Source organism: Aptenodytes forsteri, unplaced genomic scaffold, assembly GCF_000699145.1.
Source record: "Aptenodytes forsteri isolate BGI_AS27 unplaced genomic scaffold, ASM69914v1 Scaffold26, whole genome shotgun sequence".
Taxonomy (NCBI): Eukaryota; Metazoa; Chordata; class Aves; order Sphenisciformes; family Spheniscidae; genus Aptenodytes; species Aptenodytes forsteri.
This window is the reverse complement of record NW_008794125.1, coordinates 1,026,298-1,042,201: the sequence shown is the minus strand read 5'-3', so window position 1 is coordinate 1,042,201 and position 15,904 is coordinate 1,026,298. Positions and strand designations below refer to the sequence as shown.

At 44.8% G+C, this 15,904-nt stretch overlaps 1 protein-coding gene across 1 annotated transcript in view; it reads left to right on the top strand.

The window, feature by feature from the left end:
- The first annotated feature begins 3,912 nt into the window (after positions 1-3,912).
- Positions 3,913-15,904, top strand: part of PIGQ (phosphatidylinositol glycan anchor biosynthesis class Q) — a 32,607-nt gene continuing 20,615 nt past the window's right edge. Inside the window, exons 1-3 of the mRNA XM_009277270.2 lie at positions 3,913-4,608; positions 9,903-10,034; positions 11,271-11,391. Of these exons, the coding sequence (XP_009275545.1) occupies positions 3,935-4,608; positions 9,903-10,034; positions 11,271-11,391 (927 nt within the window). The 5' untranslated portion in view covers positions 3,913-3,934. The remainder of the gene's footprint in view (positions 4,609-9,902; positions 10,035-11,270; positions 11,392-15,904) is intronic.

The following is a 15,904-nucleotide window of genomic DNA, read 5'->3' as shown; positions in this document are numbered from 1 at the left end:
GGGCGGGAGCGCAGCGTCCGGTAGGCGTTGTTGGGGCAGCCCGAGGGCCAGGGGGTGGTGATTAAATCTGCCTTAGACTCGAACGAGGGGTGTCGGGGAGGAGGCATTTCATTGCTGCTGTCTTTCAGCCCGCCCGCGCCCTAAGATCACATTTAAAAACCACAAAAAAAAAAAACCAAACCCAAAAACCAAAAGAATGAGGAAGAAGTCGGTGGGCTTTGCAGGGAGAGAGCCCCGCTCCTGCTCCCCCGGGACAGCCGTGGCCAGCTTGTCAGTGCTTTCTGTATCTGTCTCCGGGCCTGGTGGCCCTAAACCCTGTGGAAAGACCTCGGGGTGCTCAGGCGTGGGTTTGCCAAGGGGGCAGCACCCCTTGGCATGGCCGGTGGCGATGGGGCAGCTTACATGGTGAGGCCGGGACCAGGTCCCGCTGTTCACCTTTGCTTTTCTGTCTAAAATTCTGTGATGAATCAGTCCTGGGGTCCTTTCTCCATTTGTTGGTGGCGTTGATGCATTTTAGGCGGTGTCCACTGTTGGTTTTGCTGCGCCCGAGATCGTGGCGTTGATGCTGTGTGGCATCTCGGGGAAAAGCTGGGGCTTTCCGGCAGAAATGGGCAGATCTGGAAGACTTTAGGCACTTTATGAGCACGGACTAAGCATATTGGCAGGGTATTTCTGTTAAAATTAGCAGCAGTGAAACAGTTGACTGTGATGACATTTAAAATGTCAACTTTAGACTTCAAACGGTCTGTTGAAATGATTAAGGTAGGATGCACGACCAGTCGTGCATTTGGGAATACAAGCCCTGCCGCCTGAGCTCCCAGGCCGGCTCCCTGGTTGCCACCATATGCCGCATTAACATATGAATAGTTGATCGTTTTCAACTATCGAGATATTTTGTACAGCCTGAAAATTGTATCAGAGTCTTCTCTGCCGTATCTGCAGCAGCCAAAGGACAGATGATGTGCTTAGGTATTATTTAACCTGAGCTATAGCCAAAGTAGTTAACTGCCTAAAACTAAGTCAATTTAAAAGGTTGGGGAAGGTGTAAGAGGAAAAACTCACAAACTAGGGAGGATAAGGATGAGAAGTGTTTCTCCTCCATGAGAAGTTTTCCCGGATGACTGCGGCTATCTTTACAAAAAATCTCAGTGAAAAATAAATGTTTGAATTAAGAATCAGTTGATAATTCTTCTCTGAAATGTCCAATGGATGGACAAACCTTTAAGAAGGACAGTCGTGCAGGGACACTGGAAGTCTCTTGTAGCAATATTCTCAAACAACTGTGACATCCCTTGAGGAAAAAGAAGGATAAAAATTCAACTTTAAGAAGTTATCTGTCCAATATTACTGGTGGTAGCCTTGGTAATTAAAATAGAAATACTGAAAAACCCCATTCAAGAACTTATCTTCTTCATTTTTCTCTGGGTTCTTTAAAATATCGAGCTCAATTTCTATTTTTAGAGTATTCAGTTATTGGTAAACTTCACTTGTAAGGTTTTGGTACTGCGATATAGCTAGAATGTTATCACTCTAGCTAAATTTATATTATTTTAAATAATTTCTGAGCATATGCATGTATGTACATTCCCGACATGTTCAATCTGTTATTTTTCCTTTCAGAGCCCCTGTATTGATATGATTTATTTCTTTTTCCTGGGAAGATGTCTGTGGGTCTTACGAGGAAAAAAAAAAAGAAAATCCTTTTTCAAACCTAAAGCTAAATCATGAAGCAAATCTCATCTCACCTGATAATGTTTCTTTAACAATCCGAGTTAGGGAAGGAGGTAGGAGAGGCAGTGCAGGGGAGACCGTTTTGGCCAGTATCCTTGGACAAACTAGAGTCTTTCTAAAAGAAAAGCAAAATGTAGGGGATGGTGTTTATTTCAAACTTTAAGAGCCAACCTAATTAATTGTGTCTGTTAGCTGATTTTCACCAAGGTTTCCTATGTGTGTCAGGAACAGCTCTTTCAAATAGGATATGTGTTCTTTGTCGCCTTCATGGTCTTCCAAAAAAAAAAAAACCAACCCACCAAAAAATACCAGGTCTTAGCTATTTCAATAGAAGTGAAAAGGAAGCTTGGATGTCTTGGGTTTCAGTCCATTTGGGTCTAATAGTCATTAACCTTTGTCTGGTGAAAGATGACGTTTTTCAGTTGTACTGCAAGTCTTTGGCCTTTCCCAGGCCTGGTGTCCTGCACCCTCACAGTCTCGAGGTGTCACATCTGCCATTTTTCTACCCTTTCTTTGATACATCTTTCCGCTTCCCTCTCCCTTCTGCTGGAGGCTTGCAATCCTTCGGAAACACACGTATTATTTGAGGTTCTTCTGAGATCCTGCTTCCTCACAGACTCCACGTCTCTGAGGTTATCCCCCTGGTCAAGGAGTGAGAGGAGTAAGTCCCTCTGTGGCTTCCAGCTCTCGCTGTGGGCTGGAGGGTCTGTGGGGCAGCGAGGGACAGCGCTCTCTGCCCTCAGCACCTGTGAACGCTGTCTGCTTCCAGCGGCACGCTGCGAGCAGAATCCCTCACGAGCGCCCTTAACGCCTCTTTGGGGGGAAGTGTTGGGGTGTGCTTTGCAGTTTTGCAGTAAAAGGGAAAATTCGGTCCCAGGAAAAAAAACATTACTCCTTGCAAACGCAGCAACTGTGGTGCTTTTCCCGTCGGAGGAGCAAGCTGTGCGCCAAGGAAACTTCACCTTGCTGCCTCGAGGGGCTGACAACTCATCCGTGAGCAGGCATTTCCTACTGCTGAACTTGGCAGCGCCGTGGGGCTGGGAGTAGGTTAATCACTCGCCTTTGCTGCTTCCCCATCGCTGCCTCCATGCCGTAGCAAATTGCCAGGTGCTGAGGTTTACTAGATCAATTGTCCTGTATTAAAAAGAGAGAAAGCCAAAACCACCAGGGACCTCCACGTTGCGCATCCTCTCTACGTGTTATAAATACATTCTGTGTTCCTCTTTCCGATTGACTGGGTCCCTCGCAGAGGAGCCAGCCTCGGGGGCCTGCGGAGTTTTCACATCTCTAACAAAGCACTGAAGGACGGGAAAGGACAACAGGCGCTGGATGCCGACTGTTCTGCGCCAGCGCCCTCCTTACTGCAATTATATTTCTGTTAGAAACCTCCACCTTATTTAAAGAGACATTGTCAACTGCCTCAAAGCTTCCTTTTTGTAAAAGTCTTACAAAGCCGTTGAGATGTTTTCTTAATGACACAAAGAAAAATATTGTAGATGAAGAACACTGATAAAGCAGAGATGTTTCTCCTTTTTTAGGATCTTGTATCTAACAAATTACTACGTAAACTTCAATCAGTTAATCACTGTAGTCCCTTTTGACAAAATTACCGCTTCTGTTTCCAGATGAGGGGAGTGAGACAAGAGGAGATGAGTGATCTGACCAAGGTTGTTCAGTGAGTTTGTTGCACAGCACAGCTCTGGGTTCCTAGATGGTAAAGGAGGCTCTGAAATTACCTGGCTTTACAGCATAAACCACTATTTGATTGTCAGTAATAGGAGGAAATACTCCCCAGAGGCATCACAGTGTGCTACGATGTAGTCCCTTCTCTAGGAAGCGCTCAAGCGCATCCAGTGTCAGATCCAAGATCCGAGGCTGGATGGATTCCTGATCTTGGCTGGTCCGACGGGCTGTGCTTATCAATGTACCGTCATGAAAGACTGCTCCAGGACTCGGAGAAGGGCTTTGCTGGGAAACTCCAAGCTTGCCACCCCTCACTTCAAAGACTGTAGATTATCAGGAACCTCCTAAATACTTCTCTGATGGCGTTAATGCGAGTGGTTGGACTTAGTGTTTTAAAACTTGTTTGGTCCTCCTCCCCGGTGACTTTGGTCAGCTCAGATTTTCCTTGCATTTAGTCGCCATTCTCAAGTTTTATTTCTGTGTTTATTGGCAGGTGTACTGTTCTTCCAGGATCGCTGCCATGGTACTTAAGGTCTTCTTTCCGTCATGCTGCTCCTCGGCAGAAAGTGGCATTTTGATCGGCCGCTGGATCTCAGAACAGAGCTCTGCTGTTATCCTTGCCGTGGTCCATTTCCCTTTTATTCCTGTCCAGGTGAAGCAGTATCTCAGTGAAGTCCAACGGGTGACTAAAGTCAGTGTTTCTGTGCTTGGCTCATGGAGCAACAGCAAACAGGAGAAAGAAGAGAGTCTGAGTGAATTCTTGGAAGACCTTGGAACAATATTCTCCCATGAGCCATGGATTCAGATAAGCAAAGAGGGAGGCAGCAAATTCTGGAGCTGTTCTACCCTTCAGAAACACTCTAACAACCCTAAGGAGGAAGAAATCATCTTAGTATACTATGACCAGCGCAAAGTCATGCTTTCCCACCTACATCCCCCTTTGGACACAGCTACCTCCGCTGACCACAAGGCAGATGATGCTTCAAAGCTCTCTGCCATCTTTGACACAGTTGCGAAGAGTAAGATACTGTTCATGACGGACAGATATGATGATGGGCCCATCAAGTTGACCCACTGGCAGTCAGATGGCGTTGAAGCTAGTATCATCGTGGAGCTGATGAAGCAGGCCTCTGTGCCTGCGTGCATGCTGCTGACATTCCTGCTTTCACTTATCTCTGGGATCTGCAGGAGCAGGTGAGTGATGCGACATCGGCCAGCTTACGTTTTGCATGGAAATGTAACTCATGTTTAGGTATTTGCAGGGTTCCTGCTCAACCCCAGTGAGAAATACAGTTGATACGAAATCGTTCTGTTGGAAACAGGCTGCTGCAGAGCTGCTATTGAAGTTTGGGGAGCTCCATTGAAAACGCAAGGCTAAAGGCTCCCTCAAATACGGTAGAGCTCTTCAAGGAGCTGGGAGGTTTTCTGGGGAGGCACCGATCTCCTCCCCATCTGCAGCGGGGGTAGCTCAGCCCCACTTCGGTTTCATCACAGCTGAAACATTGGTTTTCCAGCTATTCCATGGCTGACAGAATGACATGAGGATCTTCTTAATGGCTCGATAGCTGGGACTCCCTACTCCCTGTTTGCTATGAATCCCTCCACGGCTGTGAAACATCAGCAAATCGTGTGTCTAAATCCATCATCTCTCTAACAGAGGGTGGTGCTGCAACCTTGGCACCCTGTAGCAGGTTACAGGGATTGCTGGTCTACATGAATCCGTGGTGAAATCCCGTTGTCACAACCATGAAACCGAATAGGATGCTTCAAATGTAATGTGTGGCAAGTGCTTGCACTAAAGAGGAATTCTGAGCAGATTTGAAGGGGAGAAGCTTCTGCGTATAAAGCTTAATAACACATCTGGTCAGCCTGTCTAGAGAGGTTGTGATAGAGGAGTGTGGAGTTCAGGTTCCAAGCTGCAAGGGGACACTTTGATTGATGAAATTTGGATAACAGCTACTACTGTATTCATGGATAAATCTTCTCAAGTACAGCCTAAGGGTATGGGAAACAGCCTTTTAACAGGTTTCCAGTTGTATGATACTGTCATAAAAAAATTACAGTGAAACTCTTCATACGCAAAGATTTTCTGAACAGTTAGGTTACACATTTTGGTACACAAAGGGAAAACTGTCTGGTTTTGGACTACTCTATTGGAAGAGATTTAGGGTCAAACCCAAACCCGATATAATCGGGGACCACTGGTTCCTGGGACTGCTCTGTAGACACTGACTGTGCGTTAATGGTTGTTAATGGTAACTAAGTCAGAACTTTGTGGTTGGGTAGAAGATTGGGAATCAGCTCTGAAGGTCCTTTTTCTGCCTGTCCGTGGACTGTGTGTGACTACTAACAAACAGAGTGACCCTTTTCTGCGTAGGCACTTGGTCTCAAGGTCAGACTTGCCCACCTTGATCGGCGCTTAGGACTCAGACCAGGCTTAGAGTCAGGTTAAGCTCGAGCCTCGCAGGTCTCCAGAAGGCCACAGTCTAAGCATAACTTGGGAGCTCAAGCTCAGTCTGACAGGTTGGGCACAGATAGCTGCTACCCAGCCTATCAGGAGCTATTCTGATTTCAGCTTTTCCTAAGCCCAGTACGGACATTTTGAGCCAGCGCAGCCGCCAGGCTAGCAGCCAGCTGCACGTACCAGCAGGCAGAATGCGAGGCTTGCTGTGCGTAAACCTCGGTTGAACTTGTTCTTAACCTTGGGAGGTAGATACAGGTTTCTTTCTGCTTTGTTTTATTCACCTGTAGTATCAGCATTCTATTTACTGATCTTACGGGTGTTTTTAAAACATCAGTCTTGGAGAACAGAGATTAGTGCCTAGCTTTATAACAAACCTGCGTGACCTTCTAAGTCATTTAATGTAATTTGGTTCAGTTTAGCACGTGATGTGTGGTACAACCTCCTTTGTGCCAGCATACACAAGGCAGGGAGGGTTCAAGATGTCATGTGCAGGTGTCCTTCCAGTCCCCTCCTCCTTGTGCTGGGGCAGGACGTCCCATAAAATAAGATCTAGCAGGTTCTTGCTCCTTCTGGTCACAGGACTTCTTTCTTTCCCAGGTTTTTGTGACGTTAAGGGATAGTCAGCTTTGAAAAGCTAAAGAAAACATCAGTGATGTCCCCCCAGGCTGCAGAGGCTTGGGGCTTTTTTGGATATGCCACTGTTGTGTTTTTGCGCTGAGGAAGCAGGGCAGCAGTGTTAGAAATCTCAGAAAGTGAGCGCTGACATCCGTCCAAGCTTACGGAGCGCTCTCAAGTCCTGTACATCTCAAATTAAGGCATTTCTTCAGCACCACCTTGCGCTAAGGGGTGGCCATTGCAATCCTCCCTTCAGAGGCACTTGCGTGCAGGATTTCCATTACCGCTGAAGGTCTCTAGTGTGCTGTTGGGGCCATGGGGATGATTTAGTATTGAGGCCTAAACTCTGTTGTGCTCCTCCTAAAAAAAAAAAAAAAAAAAAAAAAAAAAAAAAAAAAAAAAAAAAAAGGAAAGGGGAAAAAAAAAAAAAAGTCCGTTTACAAACACCATGACCTCTGATTCCTCATCCAGAAGGGAGGCACTGTTCCTGCAGTTTCTAGCAAGGAGCAAAAAGACAGCCGGGGGTTCTGGTTAACAGAGCTTTAATATTTGCACGTGATCCAGGTTCGGAAAGATTGCTTTTCATCTGGTATCTGAAAAATCCACTCTCACTCCTGGAAAAAAAAAATTGAATTGGAAAATCAAGATTTACTCATGCAGGCTATGCTAATTTATTGCTAAGATTCCTTATATTTGGAAATACCCCAAAGATCTCCTGCTGCTTAAATAATGCAATGACACAAAGTCACTGTTTTGGGGGGGTTTTTTTTGGTTTTGGGGGTTTTTTTGTTTTTTAATTTGGTTGGTTTTCCATTGCACTTCTGAAAAATCATCCTGTATACTGTGTGGTAAACAAGTGGGAGCATTTATGGCAACGCACAGTAGATATGCATAGGGGTAGGAGACCACGCAAGAAATATTTTTGGCTTTCTTCCTCAGTACTCCTAGAGATGAGAGTTACCGTAGCACACCTTGCAACTATTATATTGAACTTTTTGCAGTATGTTTGTATTTTTATTTAAATAAGTATCTGTATATATTTACTTTCCAAAGGAAGTACGTAAGTGGAATAGAGGTTGTCCTTGTGATGTTAAGTGGAAAGAGAGTCAGTCGTAGCACAGACAAGCACAGACCTCTGACGTGTCTTTTGGGCCCATCCTGTTCAGTCAAGGAGATGCGTTTACCCGTTGCAGGCTGCAGTGGGTGCACATGTTGGGGGGTGCTCCTGGGGGTGAGGCTGCTTTGGAAATCATTCTCGCTTGTGCAAGACGTTCCTCAGGCAGAAGAGAGCAGCAGCCTGTCCTTTCCTTTGACCAGGGGTGTCTGGTAGGTTGGTGACCCACAAGCTAGCTGCCTCTAGCTTGGGGAGTTGTGGAGCAGCAAGGGATGGTGAGAGACACACGTTGCTGGGAGAGGATGGGGAGACTGTCAGCCCAGCGAGTGTTTAGCACAGAGCCCCAGAGCCGTTGCTTTCTACTTGAACTGAGATGGTCTGGCAGCTGTTGGTTTGACCAGTAATTTTCCACCTTCAGCTGTCTGTACATAACCATACAGGCAGAGCGTTTCTCCTTCCCCCTTCTTTGCATTTCAACTGCAATTCTCTGCTCTAGCAAAGGTTTGCCACACCAGAATTTGTAACCATTGGGCTAGGATATAATTGGAAGAGAAAACTCATCTGCACTTGCGCCTCGGTGAATCTGCGACCCCAGGTCTTTGAGATCAGTGGCCAGTGCAGTCGCCCCCCATGTCTTCCCCCCCTGCACGGCGCTCTTTCCTCCGCCGCTTTAGGTATCACCTCCTGACAAGTCAGCTGAAGAACAGTGCGCTCATTTGTCTCTAAGGTGGGAGGCTGTAATGAAGAGCTGAGTAACTCGGAGGCCTCAAATTAAGAAGAATGATTCACAGTACACTGCATGTATTTCAAAACCAATGTGTCTGAAATTTGGATGGGGAGGGGAAAGGGGGGACTTCAGCACTCTGTTTTTTAAGCTGACAAACCCTGCACGAAGGATGGTTGAAAGGGCTCAGGAGGATGGGGGAAGAAGGGGATAGCAACCACAGTGAACCGAGCAGGATTTTGAACCAGCCATACCCTTGCGATTTGTGTAAAATGTATAAATAGCAGCCGGAGCCCCAGCCTGCCCGTCCTGTGTTTTGTCCTGGCCAGTCCTGAAGGCACTCCGCTGCTGGCCGACAGGCTGAAATCCTCCAGATGAAATCTGAGCGAGGCATGCACACTGTGCAGGGAGGTCTCCAGGCCACGCTCATTAATGGTCCAAACAGCTGTACAATTTCAAAAGTGAAGCAGGATACCAGGATTAATTTTAGGGTTTGGAATGAATGTAAACTGAAGGAACATGCCAAAGCAGTAAGAGAGAGTAGGTGAAGGAAGTGACTAAAAGTGAACGTAGATTCCTGGACCCTTAATAAGAAACAGTGAAACACTGTGAAAATAGTGAAACAGCCATTGTGTACAGGAAAGAAGTGATCCAAATTATGTCCACATCAGAATTTATTCCCCATGACAAACACGGTGCTTTGTGTTGCTGTACCGCTACTGTGCATTTTTTGACCAGCCTGCATCCAGTGGTGTCATTTTTAGACTACACAAATCACCATTGTTCCTTTCTTTATATGTTGTGTGGTAATAAAAGTAACTCCCAAAAATAATTGAGCACCATTTAGTACTTTTCTTCTGAGTCATAAAAAAAGAACTGTGTGAATATTTCCTCCCCTACAAGCCTAATGTGGAAGTTAACTTTGAAACCTAATTAAATGCTAAATGTCGTGTTATCTACATGATGCTGGTCACCCTTGGCAAGGCGGTGGAGAGAAGACAGAAATGAAGACCCTGGGAAAGGAATTTGGAAGTAATAAAGAAAAATATCAAGTGGAAGAAAAAGAAAAGAAGGGCAAAGGGGCAGAAACTGCAGGGAGAACACAACTGTTTGTTATACCAAGCTCACACTAAATAGAGACTTGTGATTAGTAATATTGAGATTTGTGAAGCAGTTGCACCATGTTGTGTTGTTGCGCTGTACACACAACTGCCTTGACTCCAGTCTCCTGGAGACTTAGAGCAGTGTGCAATCCCAGTGATGTATCCCAAAGCACAGGGCAGAGTCGGGATTGCGTTCTGGCTTCCTTGGAAGAGCGAGGCACGTGGTTTTACAGAATGGAAAGGAGAGGTTGCGTTGTTTGCTTTAGGTGTCTTGATCTGGAAAGGCTGCCTTAATTCTGTTAACCTTTAAGAGAGTAGTTAACATCTAATATTCCTTAATGATAATATGTTGACACCGTCTCTGGTTGCACAACCTTAATTTTACACTGAATGTTTTGCATGGAGTTTGTACGCTGGACAGCCTGCTATATGGCGAAAGAAAAAGGGGACATTCCCATGTTTCTGCAGGGTGCTGAAGTTCTGGCCTTTGTCTTTCTTATGGAGCAAACTCTCCACTTGTGAGCAGCTGGGACATCGCCTGCAGCACCTCCAGGTCATCAGCAGCAACAAGAAGGCTCAAACCCAGACTCAACTAATGAGGTATGGAGCACGCATAAAGTCATGCACGCCTTTGCTCTAGCCCTGTCTCCTCTGGGCAGCCCAAGCCATGGATCCTGTGCCCGCACAGCGCTACGGGGTCCTCACTGCACCATGTCATGTTGCCTCACTTGCTCTACTCCCTGCTAGTTTGCAGATCTTTACTCTGCGCTCTGTTTATATTAATTATGCCTTTTGCCAGAGATATGCCTTTTTCCCTAGCCTGGGAAAGGCAACCGGGATATTGCCCGCAGAAAGCTTGTACTGCACCCATATGTGTAGTGCTTTGCTATCAGTACTCCCACAAGCTCATTGCTCTCACACATGCTGTGGTTAACCAAAAGCTGCAATCGGTATTCAGTGGCACTTTCCATAAGAGCAGAAAGGTTTAAATTCAGTGGCACTTTCCATAAGAGCAGAAAGGTTTAAATGCTCCCCTCTTTCACCCACTCTTTTGGGGAATCTTTCTTGCAGTAACTGGAGACCAGAGACTCCCAACAGCAGTAACAAAGTCAATGTAACAGAAAAAGCGAACATGCAGCACAGTGAGCGGAACAGGGGGAGGCAGAGATCTGAGACAGATATTGAATGCCCTACGGCCATTACACAGCGAGTCTTGTTCTGTGTGGTTCTCTGATCCTGCAGTAATAGACTCCCAGGGAACACTTAAAATAGATTAGCAGATTTGAAGGCCAAAAGTAACTGTGATTGTTTAATCTGATTTCCCGAATAACTCACGTCATGGAATTTCATTCAGAAACTCTAGCAGTGAGGGGGCAGTTCAGCAGCCCTTCTGGGTATGTTTATAAACCCAGAAACACTGTTTATGGCATCGACTAGTGGTTCAACTAAAGTATACCTCTTGGAAAGCCATCTGATCTCGACGTGGCTGCTCCAAGTGCTGGTGCCCTTAGTATTGGTAAATCTCCCCCTGAGTATATTTACATACACACACTTTGTCTAACATTCCTCTTTGTAGCTTCAATCCCACTCTTCGCTCCCCTTATTAAGAAAGGTTTTGTGGTGTGGCAGGCTCCGAGTGGCTCCGTGTTTGGCCACAGAAGTAGCAGCACGCCAGTGAAAGTCAAAAGATCTCTACACCACATCTCTTCAGTAAATTGTCCTGGTGTCCCTAGGACATTAAAAATGCTATGTAAGTGAAGCCGACAAGTGTCATTGAAACATTAAACGCCATCCTTCCTTTTGCTCTAACTCTGTTTCTCTTTATCCTGCATGCAGGAAAGCCAACATCTTTGTCTCTCTGCTGATTGATGTGGCTCTGGGGATACTGCTAATGTCCTGGCTGTACAGAAAGAACAGAATTGGTCACCTTGCTGACACTCTGATCCCCGTGGCTGATGTAAGTCTGGCCAGAGATGTTCCTTTTTCACCTGCTGCGGGTACTAACCAGCTGTTGATGCCTGGGGTAGTTGTAAGGAGGCGATGCCTTACGCATAAGGATTTCAGAGAGAGTCCTGTCTGAAGCCATTGCAAATTAGGTCTCCTCAAGAGCAGTGAAATCTTCAAATCAAGCCTGCTGGGACTGCTCAAAAGGAACACAGCTCTGCTTTGCATGTGCAGTGAATAGTAATTAGATCTGTTTACCGGAGGGCTGCTCCAGCTCCTAAAGTAACAATTATGGCTTGGACAGAGCTCTGCAGCTGCAGGTTGAGTGATTATCAAGCCAGAATACTTTTATTCTGGAGTCGACAGGAAATGTCCTCAAGTTGTTGCAATATGGGGTGTTTGGGGGGGAAAAAAAAAAAGCTATAACCTGGGTTGAATCTGATAAACTACTGAAAAGTCAAACTTGATAAGCAGTGCAGCTGTGCTTGTGAAGAGGAATTTCATGGGGAAACCCAAAGGCGTTAGCTAGTCAGGATACAAACACCTGAAATCCTGTCTAAGAGCTCTGGTCTACAGATGGTAAACTAGGAAAACTTGCTGTGTCCTGTGATTTTCTCAAACATAACTCCTCTTGCCCACTAAGATCCCTCGGCATCAGCATAAATTCATGAAGACCAAGTATGACTCATACTATCCTGCTTTTCTGGTGGCTCATTTTAGGTGCAGTACTCCAATATATCTGTTTAGTGGCAGTAAGGAACATATAATGTAATTCAGAGGCTGGACACCAGACCGCTAATCTGAAGTTAGCTCCATTTTAAGAGCTTCTGTGTCTTGGGAATACGTGTGCAGCCAATGTTGAGCACTGTCATGCAGCTGCACAGCCTAATCCTTTCTCTGCCCGCTTTCCTTTCATTTCTGGGAGAGAAGGTGGATCTTTCCATTGGTTTCTTTCTAGCAGCTGGAGAATGTCCTCTCTTTGCTCTTTCTCCAGCTTCTTGGTTGGGAGGAATTTTATTCTGATTAAAGAATTCCAGCAGCAATTTATTTTCCCTACTTATTCTGTCTTTCTTGGGAAGAGCCCACGTTTCCCTTGATGATGATCTGCTTGGTCCATGTCTAACCTTTTAATTGTTACAAGCCATAGGTCTCTGATCATTCTTGTCCATGCTGTGCTTTCAGAAAGTGTGTATGGAGTGTCCAGCATAGCTGTGGCTCATTACTATTGCTATTTTTTTTATCTTTCGTGGTCAAACTTTTAAGGATTGCATGTTTTAAGGATTGCTGCAGACACTACTCAGCAGCAGTGGTGGGGTAGAAAGGACCACAATTCTTGCAATACACTTGCTCTTGTATTTGAGCTATACACTAAAAATATTTTTCTAAGTCTTATTCCTAAGTCTTTTCTCTTACAGATATTTCAGCTGGAGAAGTTTAAGTTCTCTAGAGCTCTCCCTGTGGGACTACTGTAAGAGTCCAGCTCTCAGAAATCTGGTTTCTTAACAAGTCTGCAAGGAAGTGGCTTTTGGCTGCGTTCCTGTTTGCACAGGTGGCTCCAGGAGGGGTTCCATCTGCCCAGTGTCTTTGGCAGATGGACGCTCTCCGTGCTCAAGGTGTATCCGATCCTAGCACCTGTCCTGGAGAGGCTTGCTTGTGAGAGTTGCTCGTTCGTTCTTCTTTCAGTAAGTTAGCTCATCTGTCACTCAACTTACGCACCATAGTGTCAGTTATTTTCACCATGTCTCCTACGTGTGCGGACTTCATTACCTTGGTATCACGAAGAGCTGTTTACTTACTTTCCTGGAAGTGTTAACTCCTTCATGTGTGGGTGGCCTCGTAGTCAGTTGGTGCCTGCCTTCTCTGCAATATCTCCAAGCTTATCAGTTCAGGCCACTTACAACTCTTCTTACTTTCCAGCCTTACTTTCTTCTTTCAAGTGTATTAGATTGTGGACGTAAAATCATTTGGAGTCCTTTTACTGCCTTCGGTGGGCATTGATTTATATGCATTATGTGCAAGCCTTAAAAAATGCAGATCTGAGTGATCCCAAAATATACCAATGACTTCAGCATTTGGTGTGCAAGCCAGCACCGCTTCTTTTCCAGTATGACAGCAAAATCTCCCCTTAGCCATTCAGCAGTAGGTTTCCTCTTTGCTGCTGAGTGTCCATCTGGTACGCATTATTCCCATCACTTGGGCTTTCTCAAGTGCTTATGTGTTGCCAAGTTCAGTAACGCAAACTTTCCCATGTGCAGAATGAGTTACTCTTCCTTCCCTACTGCCCCTTGCTGTTTTGCTTTTGATGTGTCCCCCAGATCTGACGACGGCATTGACCTTACATCTCTGCATCTGTTAGTAAATAGAATATTATATATATTATAATAAGATTATTATATATTATAAGGTTATATGCATAACCTTATTTTAACCTTATTGATTTGATTGATTTTAATATTGACAAACTAACCTTATATAACGTATAACCTTATTGGTTTGATTGATCGATTTTAATATTGACAAAATCATATTTTTTTTTTTTTTTTTTTTTTTTTCCTAGCAAACATCTCTCTGGAAGGAAGCAGATGCAGGTAGGTTATTTTGGCTCTCAATGACTGCCAGGGTCACAAGCTCAGCCTGCTGACGTGAGGATCGAGCCGTGTTCCCTATCCATCATTCGTCATCCCCTGATATAATGGATCTCAAATCAGCACTTAGCTAGCAATTGTTGATGATGCACAAGACATCATTGACTGCAGCTCCCACTTTCACAGCTTGATGAGCTGTGCTGTGCTGACTGTAATAACAAGTTGCTTTTGTCAGTAAATGAGGCAGATGTGATTCAGAGACACCTAGGGAGTAACTGGCGAGTAGCTGTATGCGATACGAAGGGCTGATTTTTGTGACAGGCTTTCAAATCCAAGAATGGAAAATGTGAATAATCTTCTCTCTGTAGGTGCCCTCACAACTCCTACCCTCCTCCTTCCTCTTGCTCCCACCAGGCTTCCCAATGGTTGTCCTTGTTTTTGCCTTCCACAAGACAGCCTTCTTTCAAAAATACCTGATTCAAAGTGCTACATTTGTCTGTTTTAAAAAGAACTGTTTCTAAACCATCATCTTTTTTTTTTTTTTCCCTCCTTCACCTCTTTCATCCTTGCTGATGTCTCTTTTTCTTAAGCTGTAATCTCTTTGAAACAGTTAAATATTTATCATAGATCATGCCTCCAAAAATGTTACTGGGGCTTAGAGATAATTGGATATAAGTTCCTCTTCAGTCATGTTCTGCTAATCCATAAGCAAAGCAAGCAGAGAGGACACTTCCTGGAAAATATTCTTAGATGTTAATTTGTAAAATAGTATAACTTAAGAGCCCTAAACACCTGCAACAGACACAGGGCAAATGCATATGGAGACTAGAAAGAAGAGCATGACAGTAAAGAAAATATTTCCACAGTGACCTCATCTAAACCGTGTCAGCTTTAGTCTCCAGTTTGGTAATGTCCCTACACCCCTTTTTGAAACACTCCCAATTCACTGTATCTTATTTATTAATACTGGCCACATTCAGTATTCATGACTGCAACAGGAGAATTGGACTCCCAGTCACCTTTTCTGATTCTGCTTGCTATTGATCAGTCCTAAAATATCTGGCTGGAAGGTATAGCCTTGCATAACCTGCAATGCTTGCTATTGATCAGTCCTAAAATATCTGGCTGGAAAACAACCTGCAAGGTTATGCCTTAGGACTGTGTTTTGAAATGCCTTGCCCAGCTAAATAACGGCAAGCTAGGGCACCTTCCCAGAGCTACGTGCCCCTGCCAGAATTTAGTAGCACCTCTGGGACTGGCAGCCTCCAGAAGTATTCAGTGCTGAAAAACAGCCTTGCTGAAGGACTGCTTTCAAGCATTTAAATATTTCATTAAAATCCCTGAATGCTTTTTCTAAGTTACCAGTCCAACACTTTAAATATTAAAAACAGTCTATTTATAAAGTAGCTAACACTTCTCAGCCACAGAGGTAAGAACTGCGGGTTCAAATCGCTTCTGACTTGCAGTGAGACAGAGGGAAAATGAATGAAATAAAAAGGCAATCCTTTTGGATAAGTTGAAGATGGAGCCCTTAATTTTGCCACTACACTAAAAGTAAATGTTTACAAACTCATTTTGCAAGGATCCTGTCAGTTAATAAATAAAACGGAATCACTCCTCGGAAATAATTTCCCCTTAGGGAAATTATCCATATGAATGATGGGGAAAGTAGGCTACAGTGCAGCAGCTTCGGGTAGCATGTCTTGATCCTTCTACACGTGCACAATTTGCAGTGCAATTCACTTGCACGGACTTGACTACAAGTGGGATTTTCAGAGGTAGAAGGCTTTTACTCACAATCTCTGTTCATACGGGACAGTGTGAGAGGTCGCTTCTTCCAGGTGTGTTCCCCCCCTGTTTGCTGGAGGTTACCACTCTCTGCTACCTCGATTCACAGCCTGGTAAATAGACTTCACCGCTGATTTCAGCTTAGGTGAGTAG